The sequence below is a fragment of the Dryobates pubescens genome, chromosome 22 (assembly GCF_014839835.1).
Source record: "Dryobates pubescens isolate bDryPub1 chromosome 22, bDryPub1.pri, whole genome shotgun sequence".
NCBI classification, from domain to species: domain Eukaryota; kingdom Metazoa; phylum Chordata; class Aves; order Piciformes; family Picidae; genus Dryobates; species Dryobates pubescens.
Window position 1 is genome coordinate 9,409,735 of NC_071633.1, and position 16,521 is coordinate 9,426,255.

Consider the following 16,521-nt stretch of genomic DNA (forward strand, 5'->3'; position numbering starts at 1 on the left):
GAAGGAATTGAGATAGCCAGACCACGACATTTTTGTTGTACTGCAAAGTATGAAGAAGAACAAGTCTACTTGCTCTTCAGGACAAAATCTACAAAATACAGGACTAAAGCTGCAAGTGTTTATGGTGGGGCTTAAGACTGCGGAACCTAAGTAGAGAGAGAGAGTTCTTTCCCGCTCTGAGTATGAGGCTGGGATTGAGGAATGGCATTAAAACTCCCCCTGTCCTTAGTGCTCCCTGTTGATCAGGCAGCTTTGCTTGTTGGTTTCAGGTTTGCAAGCAGACCTAAAGATCACACACCTGCTTCTGGATTCATTCCAGTAATTCAGTGTCTAAAAATGTCGATCTGTAGCTGCCTGTATTTTTGACTGGTTCCCAGTTCTGCACTGATGCTCCTGTATTAAAGGGTCACAACAAAAACAAGTTTGTAAAAAACTAGACCTCAAAATCTTCCTAAATGCCATTATTTTCTGAAATGGATAATTTAATTGCAGTTACTTTAAAATTCTGTGTTCATTTTGTAACTACATTGTTTCTGCAGAAAATGCAGAAAACTGCATTACATTCAGCTGCAGTATCATCAAGTGAAGCATTTGACACAGTTGATATTCAAGCAAAGGTATACTTCGCTATTCTGAGTCAAATATGGCATTTTCCTGACCTGCTGCTGTTAATCATTTCTAGCATATGTTTACACGGCTGTTTTTGCCAACCCACTTTCAGCTGTCACCAGCCCCCACAGAATAATAAACACCTACTGCACCCACAAAGAAGTAACTGAAAATGGGTTAGATGGAGAGGTCTGGAAGCTCCAAGAACAGAAACCATACAGCCTTCCTCATTTTTTTGCCCCAACAATAACATAGAGTGCTGATTTTCAGGTGCAAATTTTATTGTGGATCATAACAAAGGTTTCAGAAAAAGCAAAGGGAAAAAAACCAGCAATACAGTGTCTGTTACTTACGTAATACAGAATATATTTGAAAGCTAAGGCAATGCAGCTTCATGTAAACTAACCCTTATTTTCAGATACATGTGATAAGAAGCATTATTTTGCAAATATTCTTTTTTCTCAATTAGTGTGATATTGAAACAGAGAACCAAACATTTCACTGACATTAACATTGTTGCAAAGTTTTTAGTATTAAACCATTAGACAGAAAAGAAAACCTCGTTACTGCAAAAAGAAATAGGCACACAGAAAATATTGTCAAAATATGTAAAAATAGCCCTAGTAAGTATTAAATTACTCAGAATATCTTTGGAAAATCTGTGGATGGTGAGGTATGCATAATTTTGGTGCTACTAGCTCCACTTTTTCTGCAATACATCAAAACAAAATATCTTACTTTAATTACTCAATGGATTTCTTTAGCCTTTAATTGTACTTTATCTGCAAAGAAAAACCCCATTCTAATTATTATAGCAAAATGACAAAAGTCTATTAGGTAACAGTGTAGAAAATCTTGCAAGAGGTCTTCATGGCATTATTCTCTCTTTGGGTGCTTGGCACACACAGGCCATTCATGAAGGCTGTTTTGACAGGGAGACAAGAATAACAAAAACTAGACCTAAAGCTGGTATCTAGTATATTAAATATCTTATATATATCTTTCTCTACTGAAATAAACTCCATTACTTTTAAAAACCATTCTGCTTTACAACACCATGGCTTGCAGTAAGGTATCTGCTAAATTTATCTGAAACATTAATTAAAAAACACACTTTAAGGAAGTAAGAACAAAAGCCAACCAAGTAGTATTTACCTCAATCAATATAGTCTGCCTGAATGTAAACCACTCCCAAGTCCTGTAACCTTCTGCAAACAGAAAGGGCCAAATGTTGTTTTAATGCCACTGCTTTACACAGAGAAATGTCAATCAGGAACTTGGCTCACAGTCAGTCAAAGAAGATGAGGACCTTATCCAGCACTCATTTGTCCACTTGAATTCCTGAACTATGCAGCTGCAAGGGCTGCTCTCTCCTGTAACAGAAAGGTATCTACTGCAGTCAGATCATTTAATAAGAAAACTGGTGAATCTGTACTGCATCAGAAATCTAAAGCAATGCAATTCTGGATTTTATGTGTTTATCAGGTAAAATTATGGAAAGATTCCTTCAATACCTTGTTTCTAGGGCTGTTCTTTATGGCAAACAAATGTCTGCCAGCTGGCAAAGAAATCTGAAAGAAGCTGAAGATACTAGGATTTACATAATTATTCTGATGACATTTTTTGACATACTACTAAGAATCTGTAGCTCCTCTCAGAAAAAAAGTAAGTTTTGTGTGGCTGACAGAGCATGCCAGTATCTATCAATAGGGAAAGAATGCCTATCTCCAACCATAACACAAATATAGATACCATATTGCTGGATGCAAGGATGGATTAGAAGTCTAAGAAGCACAGAAAACTCTGTTGTCAGTTTCATAATGCCCCAGCAGTTTTAATAACATGCCAGTTTTCAGTGGACTCAGATACCTGTGGGCTTTCACATGACAAGACAAGGGGCAATGGACACAAACTGGAACAGAGCAGCATACAAAAAACTCTTCACTTTGATGGTAGCAAAACACTGAACAAGCTGCTGAGAGGCTGTTGAGTCTCCATCTCTGGAGGCATTCAAAACCCATCTGGACTTGTTCTTACATTATTTACTTTAGGTGATCCTGCTCATGGGTGGTTGAACTAGATGATCTTCAGAGGTCCCCTCCAACCCCTGCCGTTCTGTGATTCTGTGGTAGAGCACAACAGACAAGCACATTGATCTGGTAGATGAGATCCTGATACCACCATGACATGTTAAGGCAGTGGCTTGGATTCATATTACAGAGCTTTAGAAATCTAGCCAAGCACTGAGATAGCAGCCTTGAGATCAGAGGCTCCCTCTGGGACCAGTAGAGAAACTGGACTCTTCAAGGGACTGTTCATAATCTTATATGCACTAAATACTTTGATTTGCAACTATTTAATCATTCTATGATTCGATAAATAAATGCAGGATTGACCTAGAACTTTTAAAACTTCTACCTTTATATAAAGGGTGAGGAAAACTCTGCATTCAGCTGCACATCCAGATACACTACTGTGTATCAAGGATAAAAGCATCACAGGTGTCAGCAGAATTTGGCCCAGATAAGATAAACATTCATTTCCCTGAAGGAGGGTGCTGGCCTACACTGACTGCTGAAGATCAAACTGTCTACAGTAGTATCCTATATTTCTATAATACTCTATATCAAAGCAATAAATATTAGATATAATCTATTAGAATTTAATATTTATCTGATAGCTATTTAAATCTACAGTCAAAAATATAAGCAGTGACCCTGTCCTAAATGGCAGCATATACTATTAGTGTGAATGAGTTATAACTATCACATGGGCCTATGTTAACATAGGAGACTGTTCTGTTTTCATTTACATAATTCCCTATCATAAGATAGATAACTGTGTAAAGGGTGGATAGTTTAAATGTTTCTATGGTTCTGCATAATTGCATTACAGCACGAAGATGTCATCATTCTGTCTCAGTTTTATGCTCTTTAAGGATGGAAAATAGAGTCTGACAGACTTCAAAATCTCCAGTAATGTTACACCAATATAGCACAAGAATATTTATTTTCAACTCCAGGCAAAAACTAATTTCACTGTTCCTAACCTTTTTCCTTTATATATATGGATTTTTCAAGAGAGTGCATTCCTGCAAACAAGGGCAATCCAAATGTTTTGGTATTGTGGAGATGTGTTTCAGCTGAGCATGACCTGCAGAAAAATATTTTTTAATTAATTAACTACTACAGTTAGTATAATCTATGTGTGTGAATGAAAAACTTCCATGTTAAACATTAAAACAAGCCGAAATTGCTGCTGGTATATATATGAGAAGTTCTGCCTCAGTTTGCTCAAAAAATACTTGTTTAATTCCTATTGCTTAACTTCTCTGCTATTAAAGGTAAAATGTTGATATTCACCAAGGCCAAAATGTCCAGTTATTTCCCTCTGTAAAAGGCAAATAATTGTTATTTGCTGCACCTCTGTTTTCAGAAATTCAATTAAAAATATAGAGCTAACAAAACATTTTAAGCAGATGATGTCTAGGTATTGTCTATTGAATTAAATATTGAATTTCCTCTGCAAAAGTTGGTATTTACTTCTCATAAGAATTAATTTCTGTAGCTTCCCCAGCAGAAGTCAGTATCATCTTGTTTTAAAACATCAGTTAGTGTTTGTCTAAGACAAAATGCAATTGTTTGTCTTCCCTTTATGCTAATGTTGCACTAGAAATCCCTACATTACAAAAAGAGTCCTGGTAAACCAAAAAATATGTCAAGGTTTTTACAGTACTTAACATAGAGCTGCTATTGACTGCTCTTGCCAGCACTGCCTTTCTTCAGACGAACACACAAACTGACCGACTGCTTTCCCTTTTACAGATACCAGTTCTGCCCTAATTGGATGACTGTTGGCAAGTCGCCTTCCTGCACTAAGAATCCCAAGGCTTTCTGAACACTTGTCCAGTAATTTCTGCTTTAAGGAATTTTTTTCCTTACTGTATAACCCAGGATCCCAAGGATCTGTGGTTGCACTGGAATGCTTCATTTAAAAAGGTATCTAACACTAACATCCAGACCCCTAGCAAAGGATTAATGTACTCTTCACAACTTCTGCCTGTGCAGTTTTAGATGATTCAGGCAGTCTTTATGAGCTTCATTATGGGAACATAACTGGTGCTTGATATCAGCCTAAGGGAAGAATCAACTCCCATCTCCCTTTTTTGTTTTTGTTAAAGATAAAGCCAAACAGTTTATAGTTGCTTAAGATTAGATAAACGTATTCTTTATAGCCATGTAAAATGACCAAAGAACCTTACATCGTAACAGAATCTTTGCTGATATGTGTAGTTCTGACCAGAAAGCAGCACTTTTGTATCTGAAGCACTACAGGAATGTTTCTAGAAAATTAGCCTCACTTGTTTGTGTTGGACATTATGCAGCAACAGATATTCATCATAAAATCAATCAAAGGGACAAATTCTAAATCCTATTTATCGAAACCTAAACCTGCAACCTGATAATCCTGTATTTAAACTACTAAAACAAGCCATTCTTTTCCTTTCTAATACTATATAATAACAGAAATATTATAAGGAAACTGTATTAAACAGCTGTGTTTTCCTGAAATATGTACTTTGCAAAAAAGATCTCTTCCTTAAACAAAACCAAGTGACAAGCTGCAAAGTGTGCTTAATGCGGAATGCTGTATAGCACATATGTAAAGCAGAGGATCACATTATAGGAAGTCTGAAGGAATGAGTAGACACTTCAGTTTATACCCATAAAATTCAAGCCTAATGGCACTTGAAATAAAAATTTGTCAGATTAAGTGCTTGAGAAAGTCTCCTCCTTTTAGCTGTGATGTGAACAACACTATTGAACTGTTTCTCCCCATGCACATTTTTCACAATCAGAATACAACCATCTTATCCCGGACAGAAAATACTCTTCCCCTCCTCAGATTAGAAAATATACATGTAAAAAACATTAAAATAGATACTCAGTACAGAATCTTCCTATGATTGGCTACAAAGACTGAATTCAATTAAAGCTACCATGTTTTTTGCATCGTTGCTCCCCCTATCACAAAACAGTGTGAAAACAGGTATTATTGAGACATTCATTCTCCCAGAGCACATGCAAATACCTTTCTACAAACCTTTTTTTCTTCACATGTTCTATTAATTTTAAATCTACTATGAAAATAGTAGTGCAAGAATAATCAATTATAAATTCTTCAGATAAGTGGTTTAATTCCTTTTATGATAAAGATGCAGAGGAATACTGATGAGAAATTGTTGTGATGCTTTCATTGTTAACACTTCTTTATGACCCAAGTCAATTCTTCATTCCACATTCCTGTATTTGGTAAACAAATTGTACAGTACTCTCAGTGTAGACTTCAAGTCACAATTTACAATATCTAAAAAGAAATAACAAGACAGGGGAAAACCAATTAGTAACTTCATTAGCTCAAAACATTTTTCAGAAAAAAGCATCTGTTCTCTATACTCCCTTTTCTTGCTTGAATCCATACCCATGAACATTAGAAGCACAAGGATATCAAGAAAGAGCAGAAATATAAATAAAACTAGCAACTCAAAAGTCAGTATTTCAGTCACTTTTAGCTAGGGATACAAATGGCTAATGGTGCTGATGTAGAAATGCAACCAAGGTTTTGATGCCTATGAGACAATTTGTGTCTAGGACTATGCTTATTTATATGACTGAATCTTCAGTCAATTGTGGCTGAGAAGTAATGATATTGAAAAAATCAGGCAGGAGCTAATGGCTTTATTAGGTCAAATTTTGGCAAGATAGCTAAAGGCAGTTTAAATTTTCTAAAGGATCTAAAAAAGCTAGGTATATCTAAGTGCCTCTTGAAGACACTCCTGAAAATGCTTTGGGTTAGCTGATGTACATGGCTCAATCAGCTTAGAAACCCAACATCTAAAGTAAGGGTTTATGTGAAACAAAAAGGTAATGAAAACCTCTGTTTTGAAGAGAACTTCTTGAAAAGTCAGTATAATTTCTCAAGAAATCTATAAACCAGACAAGTACTACTGCAGCAGTCTATACTAGTACTTCAAGGAATATTGCATCTCAAATTAGGACTTAGAATTGCCTCTCTCTGTTGTCTGTGTAGGAACTCATTCTCCTTACTTTAGTTCTTGGAATCAGCCATTAAGGCATGGGGATGTGTACTCACCATTATCTACAAAACCTTCAAGAAAGCTTAGTTTTGCCATTATAATTATAGACACTGATGTTTCTCATAGATTGTTAAGGGTTTACACCTCTGCATGGTGTCCCAAAGCATGCATGGTATCCCAAACTTTAAAGGGCTGAAGGTACTCCTCTACATGGCAAAACGACATCCACAGACAAAGGGTGAAAACACCCAAACCTAGATTTTATACTGGGCCTATGCACAGTTATGAAAGCATGGTTGCATGGTTTTGTGGTCCTTAATAAATGAGATAAAAAATGGTTGGTATCAAATCAAGATAAAATGCCAAAAGCTACAGGAAGAGCACATTGCTTCCACAACATCATGTAATACCTTGCAATATCTTTTTTTTTTGCATATAACTTAGCAAGTTTCCTCTTTGATGCCAACAGCAAACCATAATACCTTTTCCTAACAGAGCACTTCGAATGAATGAAGAGGTAACTTGGACAGGTCTTCACAAAACTAATAGAAGACTCCACCACCACCACCACAGAATTCCACAGAAAGATCCAAACTAAAAGGAATCCTACCCTCAGACAAGTTATTTCCATTGCTACATGCATTTGCCCAACATGTGTAACGGTTGCAACTTTCAAAGAGAGAAACTTGAGTTTGGCTTTGATGTACGACTTTCAAGAAGAAGCTCAAACTGCAAACGAATTCGTAAAAGGCTCAGGAGATTAATGGTCAGGCCAGTTTTAAAGTAAAAGGTCATGGAAGGCCTTTTAATACCTTTTCAATTATATTGCAAATAACCCAAATAAATGTTGACCCCATAAAAACCACTGGTTTAACATACTTATTTAACTGCATTCCTTTTTCCACAAAGTATGTTTTTTGCATTCTAAAGCACTTTTCAGCATATTTTTTCCTCAAGCCCCCCAAATAACAGAGCAGGAATTTAAAGAGTATTTAGTATACACATTTTGGGTAAGATCCTTTTCAATACTGTTTTGCTCACTGGAAATTTTAAGCATGGGCTTTGTGCCCAATGTAACAACACATAAAACAGATGTGTTTTTCCATTCACATTGGGCAGGAAGTTTCATATTAAGCATTTCAATAATTGCACAAGAAATGTCTTATATATGCTGAAATATCCTTATGGCTTGATTTATACTGGAAAAATTAGCCGTCCCCTAAAGCAATACATACCTGAAAAATTAAATGCCATACAAATTTTAAACCTCCATGGGGAGTAAGGGATCACAGACACTCGTTTTACTTGGATCCCTGGATTTCACTCTTTGACTGTATGAAGCATAAAGTTTCTGATACAGTCACTACTCGTTTAGGTAAGTATGACTGTGGAGAAGAGTTCAAGCAATCAGAAGTAGCATAAAACATAGACAAGATACAGATTAAATGTAGCAGCAGCATAGGCTCAACACTGAGACATACTTTTTGGTGTGTGCATATGACTGCGGCTGTTACAATCTGGAAACTGGGAGGGATGGAAAATAAGCAAAAGGGATCAGAATGTGATTCACTGATGTGTTCCTGAACCTCCAGAGTGCTCTTACTATTAGCAGTAAAACTCCACAACTCTTCAGGGAAAGACCATCCAATACTATGGCAGGAAAAGACTGTGTGCACCATAGAATGTGAATCTGCAATAAGCCTTGAAAACACATATATATTATGCTGATTCTTGTGGTATGTAATCAGCAGAAGCTTAACTACTCGATGATCCTTGGGGTCTCTTCCAACCTTAGTTATACTGTGATACCACCCCTGTTGGGAAAAGAGACGCAGAAGATGCATGCCCAGCCCAGGTTAGAAGTGGTAGCATCTCATGGGAGGAACCATTAGACTATCTGATAACATGGTTAACCAAGGGTTCTATATCCAACCCCAAAAGCTGAATCGAAACCCTGTATTTGCATGAGCAAAAAGGAGCAGAATCCTGGTCCTGCTAAATTGAGCACCCTCTCTGAAGGCACATTTTTCTTTCAGTCTTCAGCTTTAAATCCAGTTTAAATATATATGACTACATTCTGCATTCAAAGGCAGCTATGTAAATATTTGAAATTCTTCTTCCACAACATTTATTGCTTTTGTGAAAATCTTGTAAATTTGACATTTAGTATGAAGATGTGGGATGGGGGAGAATGGAGCAATTAGAGAAATTCACATCTGCCACTGTCATCATTCACAATTTAATTTTTTTTCTTTCAGTGGATGTCTGAGTATTACTGCACGTTTGATCACACACATCTTAGCCTGGCCATACAAGAGGGGAAGCCTTGCAACATTTGAGAGTGTAACCGTCAACCATTTCGAGTACAGAGTTGCATGAGCACTTCAAAGTGCATCTTGCAACCAGCTCCAGAACACGAGGACACAGTCTCAAGCTGCACCAGGGGAGGTTTAGGCTGGATGTTAGGAAGAAGTTCTTCATAGAAAGAGTGATTGGCCATTGGAATTGGCTGCCCAGGGAGGTGGTGGAGTCACCATCACTGGAGGTGTTTAGGAAGAGACTTGATGGGGTGCTTGGTGCCATGGTTTAGTTGATTAGATAGTGTTGGATGATAGGTTGGACTTGATGATCGCAAAGGTCTCTTCCAACCTGGTTAATTCGATTCTATTCTTGGATTGAGGTTTTAACCTTCATTTAGCTCTACCGTAATGTTATGAAGTAAGATCTCGATCCAATGCACACTTTTTAAGAGATACAAAACAAATGTAGAACAGCTACCTTCTGGTCTTGGCTTTGGTTTTTCCAGTCCACCATCCTGCATTAGCTCAAATGCAAAGGATACATTGAGGACCTAATAATACAATAAAGGTAGTTGTAAGTGTGAACTGTAAAGGGTACAGCATAAATGGTCAAGAAAAGATTTATTTAAAGCTATAAACTCAGATGGTCAGAAGGGAAAAAACAGTCAGGCCTCCATATATCAATGGAAGATCTGGTCCATGGAATCCAGACAAACCATTGTTAATATTTGCTACCCATGCCATCATTAATATAATTTTCCCTTTTATTCTGGGTAAGCATTAATAAAAATGTCTTAAAAATGCATGGAAATGGTTATCAGTGCAGTCCGCTCCTGATTTCAGCTACTTACACCAAATTTATGCAGACAGGTTTATGTCATACTTGTACCACTACATATGTTCCCATGTTTATTTGCTTTTAAAAGAAAAAATGAATCTAATTACCTTTTGTTCAAAACTGTCAGGAGTCAAGAAAAAACTGTGCAGAGGAACAAAATAGCCTTCTAGGAGACCCATTAGCAGGACTAGGTACACACCATCTGCAAACTGTAAAAAAGACACTTCTCAGTACATTTCCTGCAGAATAATTCATTGCTTTGCTTAATAAACAAGATATATATCATCTAATGCAGAGCTGTCAACTGTTAACACAAGTATTTTAGATTGCAAATCAAAGATCTCATCTTACTTCTTCGATTCCTTTAGCTTGTATGTTCTGTTATGTCTTCTCCAAAAATAACCTAATCCTAAAATACATATGCAGAATAAAGTCCCTGTACAGAGAGGTGATAAGCAGCTTTAATCTATGCCGTTCTTTCTGTTCTACTAGTTGTGGGGAATCAGAGCAGTCACCTTTCATGCTCTCAAATGGCATGCATTCCCTGAGCAGACAAAAGCAGAATGAAGGTGCAATCTCATGGCTGCAATGAAATTCGGATATTGGAGGAAATAAAGTAACAAAGAGTCATTCTTGCCCACCTTTTGAAAGTCTGTGCCAATCTAATTTGAAGTGTATGCAATTACACATGGCAGCTATCTCATTGTTATGATGCATGTTCATTTCTATCTAAAAAAATAGCAACATCCATGAGATTTTGTTAAAGGCCTCTCACTCTTAGCCCTGTAGCATCACGTCTGTCAGCGCACTGAGATACTCTCACAGCCAGACTTACTGAAGCAACCCATCACCTTCCTGAGGTAGGCAGTTTTCTTTGAACTGTTAGGAAGTCAGCCTCTAGTCCTAGGGAAAACTGTTTCAAATAGCTGCTTGAGGGCTTTCTAGGAGCATTTGAATAACATGCTTTTTTCCAGCAGTAAACAATACAACAAGCAGGCACAGGGAACACCTTTCTAATAAGCCTAACTCATTATTTCTTTCCGAATCTTGATTTACAATCTCTCAGACTGATAGCTGTTTAAATAAACCAAAGATTCCTAATAACATGAATCAAGACATAAAATAAAGCCTGACCTGAAGACACCCGGGATTTTTGGTAATGCAAATACCATCCTTTCTGCTTGACCTTGATAACTGCTGAAGTCATTCACATGGAAAGGTATTAATACAGCAGGACAAAGCTTTTCTTTTAGCTTCTTTTCAGCCATGTTAGCAGCTGAGAACAAGAAAGATGACCATGTACCACATGATCTCTGTGGTGCAATCAAGCCTGCACCCAACTGTACAGCTGCCTATACACTTGAGTAGCTTTACTCTCACAAACATATCTCACTGAATAGAGTCATTGTAATCCCATGTTGTTGTGTGCTTGTGTAAAGGTAGGCAGGAAACAACTGTTCAGCTTGATGTTGGTTGAAATGGACAGAGCTCTTTCCTGACCAAAACAAGCACAGGTTCTGCTTACAGCACTTAGCAGAACCCATGAGGTAGCATCTGTTAATTAATTTTTGTGCCAAAGAAAGTACAAAACTGTTTGAGAAATTTAGCTGCCCTTTTGAGTTCTTTGCTTAATTGCTGAGGGTCTTCCTCATACAAACACATTTAGAATTTAAGAAATAAAATGGAATAACATCTTGGAGCTCAACCTAGCATAATTAAATTAGATTTCTGGATAAACCCAGGAGCATAGTGCATAACTTAGGGCAACTATCACTTCCCTTTAAAAAATGCTGTAAAATCGTACCTGGGTCTCAAGTTCAGTGACCTCCAAATTCAATTTATTCAAATGCTTGTTCACAAAGGTGATGAGAGTCTGAAATGCAAAAACAATGCAGTGAAAACCTACTCAGCAGGGGAGCAGTTCAACACACTCAGTATGAACTCTGCTCTGAAGAGAATCTGCATTAAGATACTGCAACACAATTTAGAAATATTAAAACTGAGATGTAACATAAAAAAAATTTGTTTTATTTTCCACGAATGAAAAGCAGAACTAAAATGAATGTGATGTATTTAAATTAAAAATACACTGTTAAAATGTAGCAATTTAAAAAAAACAAACAACTTGTAACAGACTATAAGGAAATGGGTAACTGGACTCTGGATGCCACTCAAATCCAACAGCATCCAAAATACTGTAGGTCAGACCCCTGGCAGTTGTAAACTGTATACTTCTTTGGCATCAGTACACTCAAACCACCATTTGTGTTCCACTCAATGTACATATTGTGAGAACTTCTTTTTTGCTTGAGACTTTGATAACTACATGTTGTTCTGTGTTTCAAAGTTAAGTTCATGCTGCTAAATACTAATAAAAAGTAACACTATAACCCTGAATTTGTGTATTGATTTAAGCATAAAGCTCAACTGTATTTAATGTATATGCAAATGATGCCAATTATATATTCAATACATACACACTCACCACACGTACACACAGATAAACGAGCATGCAGAAGCACACCTTAGAGACTTAAAAAATAAATTAAAACCTTCCAACCTTTTTCACTACGTTGAGCTTGTCTGGAGCATGATCAAACAAGGTATCAAATGCATCTCTTTCTGAAAAACATTCAAAGACGTTAATATACTAAGCAACCATTGTTCAAATGCAGAATAAACACTTACTAAGGCACATACTCCTTTGAGACAACACAGTCAGCAAAAGGTTTCAATATAGTCTGTTTCTATACCAAGTACCATGTGCATATTGTTCTCATGCTGTAAGCTGCTATCCTCTATTACTTACAAAAGGCATCATTTTCAAGTAGGATTTGGATTACCTAACAACCCTGCTTCTCAAAAATGAACAAAGAATGGTTATCTTCATGTGTAAAATCTTAAACAGTCAGATACAAGGACCTAAGAAACCAAATCAGTGTGTACAGACGAAATGAGTTTACATCAAGACACCACATCCATGGAAGGATATTTTTCCTGTGGGTCACTGACTGCATTGTGGTTTGCTGTATTATTAATCAACTGAAGTAAGCCTATGATTACACAGCTGCAATACAATCCTTTGCATCCATGTTTTTCAGCCATTATGATATACAATTTAGGAGATTATCATCAGGATAGGCAACCTAGAATAGCATTCCTGGAATGTTTTTGCAGTCACCTTGTGAAAAACATGGGAAAAAGTATAATAAAAGGCACCAGAGCCTTTTCTAAGCAATTTCTTTTTCAACAACCACCTGAATGGTAGCGAAAGACTTCACAAAATACTACATTCATATTCCTGAACAAAAGCTAGGGAAGATCCAAAGGCATTTGTAGAAGGCAACCTCTACATAAAGTAAGACTGCTCAGGGATATCATTAGGAAAAGAAGTCATGCATTGAAATACTACAAGAAGCAAATTCTTGGTAGGACTCCACCTAAACATCTTAAATCACCAATTTTCTGTTCACTAGGCATTTGTGCAGTCTCAACATTAGCAGTAAGAAAAAGGACGTACAGGAACTTGCATGGTGTTTAGGCATCCTGAATAGTGACTCAAAGTCATTAAAGTGTAAGTAGATAATGTATGCACGGGTACCAACAAGTTCACCAGCAAGTTTACAATAATACATCATTTCATATGATGGTGGGAATTTATGACCATTAATACTATTACAGTAATGTTCTGGAGGTTAAACCTGCAAATTAACACATGCTGAAAAGCAATTACATGTGTTTTAAAGATGGGAAGACTGCCTTTAATGTTTTTTCTCTTTTGTTAACTGTTGCAGTGGTCTGTGGTGCATATATAGATATGTGTTTATGTATTTGCAGGGCAACTTCAAATCCTTTTTCCTTGCAGTTTGATCAAAGTGACCACCAGCTGCAGAACTAATGTATACTTTGGCTGCCTCAAGAAAAAAAGATAATAATCAAATGAACTTACCATGCCTTCCTGATAGTGCCCTAAGAGAAGAAAAAAGAAAGGAGAAAAAAACAAAGAACAAAACTGTTATGTATCATTCACTTGTGGACACTGTGTTGCAAAAGAAAACAGCATCTATGGCAAGACCTTTAGTTTGGTGAATACTGGATTAGATCCACGGAATTTAAGAAAACCTCCATCAAGTTACTCCAGCTGAGAATCTGGATTAGTCTGGAGTCTATCAGTATAATATCTTCTGGCTTCACTAAAGTTTCATGGGAGGCTGGATCTCAGGTTTCCTACTGAACCAAATCAACACACCTTGCCTGAGTGGAGAAGGCTTTTCCACATTGACTTGTGAAATTTTCCCCATTATCTTAAAGATATGTTTACCACACCAACTACAATACAATCCAGCCAAAACAGTACTTGGACTGGGTTCTTAAAGGCTGCAGCATTTTGCTCCAGTTGATCTCTCATACAACTATTACACATACAAGAGTCCATAAACATTAATAGTAAATCAATAGCCAAACTTCTCTCTATTTTATTAGAAATGAGGGTATTTTATTATTGCTTTCTGTTGGTTTGGAATAAATTCACCATTATCAACTGTTTGGTGAGGTGACAAGTACAGGGCTTACTACTGTCACATTACATTTCCAAAGTCTGAACACATAAAAATAGTCATATCACATTAATTTTTGAAAGAATCTGTTCTCTATCAAATAAATGCCAACAGGAAAGAATGAGGCATATGTGTTTTTAAAAGACTTCTGATTAAAAAATTAAATACAGAAATAAATTAATAGTAGATAAACATAGAGATATTTTTGTCTCTTCATTCTGTCTTTTCTTTAATACTCGTCTCCTGCATTTAGTGCCCCAGCTCTCTTTCCACATCCTTTTGTATTTTCAGATGCATGTTTGCAGCTCTTGAAAAGGCTAAAATACAGTCACTGGCTGATGCTGCATCATCTTCCCTGGAACCACAATACCAAAATCTAAGTATCGGTAAATGTTTGAATTTCTGAGACACATCTGTGTTCAATTACTGAACTGCTGGCAAAAGTGGTGTTGACATACTCAGTGTTACCAGTTATTTCCTCTTGGATTTGTCGAGACTGGAGGATTCCTTCTCTTTTCTGGAAAAAATAAGAGACATTTTTCTCAGTAAAGTTTAATACTTAGGGTACACTAAAAATACACTTGTGTTCCACAAACACAATTAGATAAAAAACATGCAAAATAAGAATTTTTTAAACCAAACTCACAGTAATATATTATTTCACCTTGTAAGTATTTCAGAAAACCGTTTTGTACATTAACAAGAAACTTGAAACTCCACTTGTAGAAGGAAGTATTTCTTTTCCTTTCTATATTGTTCTTAATTCACTTTTCTTTAAAGGCCTCAATTCAGCAAGGCATTTCAAACACCTAAACACATATGCAAGTATTTTAGTAGATGTGTGTCTAGGTGAGTTGAATTAAGTCTTACATTTCAATGAACAAGCTTGGCAGATGGTACCCATGCTTCTCCTTTGCAAAAACCTTGCTCCCAGGCTTTGTTTCCGCCCTGTTCATGTAAGTTCTTTTTTGCCTCACTATTTTCCTTTTCTGAAATCTTGCCATACAAAGAGCTCTATTTGCTTGCGCTGGAACACCGAAATGGAGGATAATCCATTGACAGCCCGCTCCAGACCCTAGTCTTCTTGCTGTTAATATATGCCTTGACTCCAACATACTTCAGATGTGAGAGGCCTTTCACATACGGTAGTGAGTGGCCTGGGTCTATAAGCCGCATGCAGGATGGCAAGAGCCAACCCAAATGGCTGCTATGTGAGTCGGTTGTGAAAGAGTTTAAACATTTGACATTGTTTCCAATATGTTGATCACAGTCATCCCATGGCAGCGTAAATACCACACATGTTTTGCCTTTATTTGTGTTCTCTCTGTTAATTCTATTCACTGGAATGGAATACAGAAAGAAAAATCAAGCAAAATGTTAATGACTGCATGTGAAGTCTAGACATCAGGCAATTATTCATGATTCTTCTCTCCCTGTCTTACGAGGAAATGAGAAAAATTAATTTATGCTGGTCCCAGACATCTCTTCTACATGGAAAAGTCCCTCATGGCATGTGAACTAGGGCTGCTGCTCTTCCCTGCCCTGAAGAACATAGGATATCCCTACCTGAAGCAGCCCTCTCTGTATGATGTGCTGAGGATTTGGCCAGTCTATTACTTCTATGCTGCATTACTAGAATATATGAGAATCAAAATTGCTCTCTGCAAAAAAGCCATACATAGCATCCTCTAGGACATTCCAGACTGACACTTGGAGTCATCTGACCTGTCCTTCATCTAGATGGTAGTTTCAGGGATTTTCCACTGTATTTTTTTAAAGTTCTGTTACTGAAAAATCTTACACACTGCTAAAAGTGCATTCAGGGAAGATCTTTGAACACCAACACGGTAAGAGTGGAGTCTAGTGCACTACATACTGAAAGATGGGGCACAGAACAGCCGCTGAGACATCTTTTGTCACGTACCTTGTAAGACTGAAGAACTACATCATTTAGGGCTGTCTTAAATTTCAGCTTGTGCACACAGCAATAAGAACTCAAAATAACAATATAGCTCACGTGAGAACTCCACTCTGCCCAGGATTTTTGTTTATTTTTTTCCTTTGCAGCAGGGTGAAAGGAAACAACCCCCTAACAGTCTGTCATTTAAGCATTTGTGGATG

The 16,521-nt window shown here is 37.0% G+C and overlaps 1 protein-coding gene across 1 annotated transcript in view; it reads right to left on the reverse strand.

Moving 5' to 3' along the window:
* Positions 1 to 4,467: 4,467 nt before the first annotated feature.
* PARVA (parvin alpha) overlaps positions 4,468 to 16,521 on the reverse strand; it is a 55,611-nt gene continuing 43,557 nt past the window's right edge. Inside the window, exons 7-13 of the mRNA XM_009896505.2 lie at positions 14,859 to 14,917; positions 13,794 to 13,813; positions 12,405 to 12,466; positions 11,649 to 11,717; positions 9,952 to 10,053; positions 9,485 to 9,557; positions 4,468 to 5,976 (exon numbers count right to left, since the gene is read on the reverse strand). Coding sequence (XP_009894807.1) covers positions 5,900 to 5,976; positions 9,485 to 9,557; positions 9,952 to 10,053; positions 11,649 to 11,717; positions 12,405 to 12,466; positions 13,794 to 13,813; positions 14,859 to 14,917 — 462 coding nt within the window. The 3' untranslated portion in view covers positions 4,468 to 5,899. The remainder of the gene's footprint in view (positions 5,977 to 9,484; positions 9,558 to 9,951; positions 10,054 to 11,648; positions 11,718 to 12,404; positions 12,467 to 13,793; positions 13,814 to 14,858; positions 14,918 to 16,521) is intronic.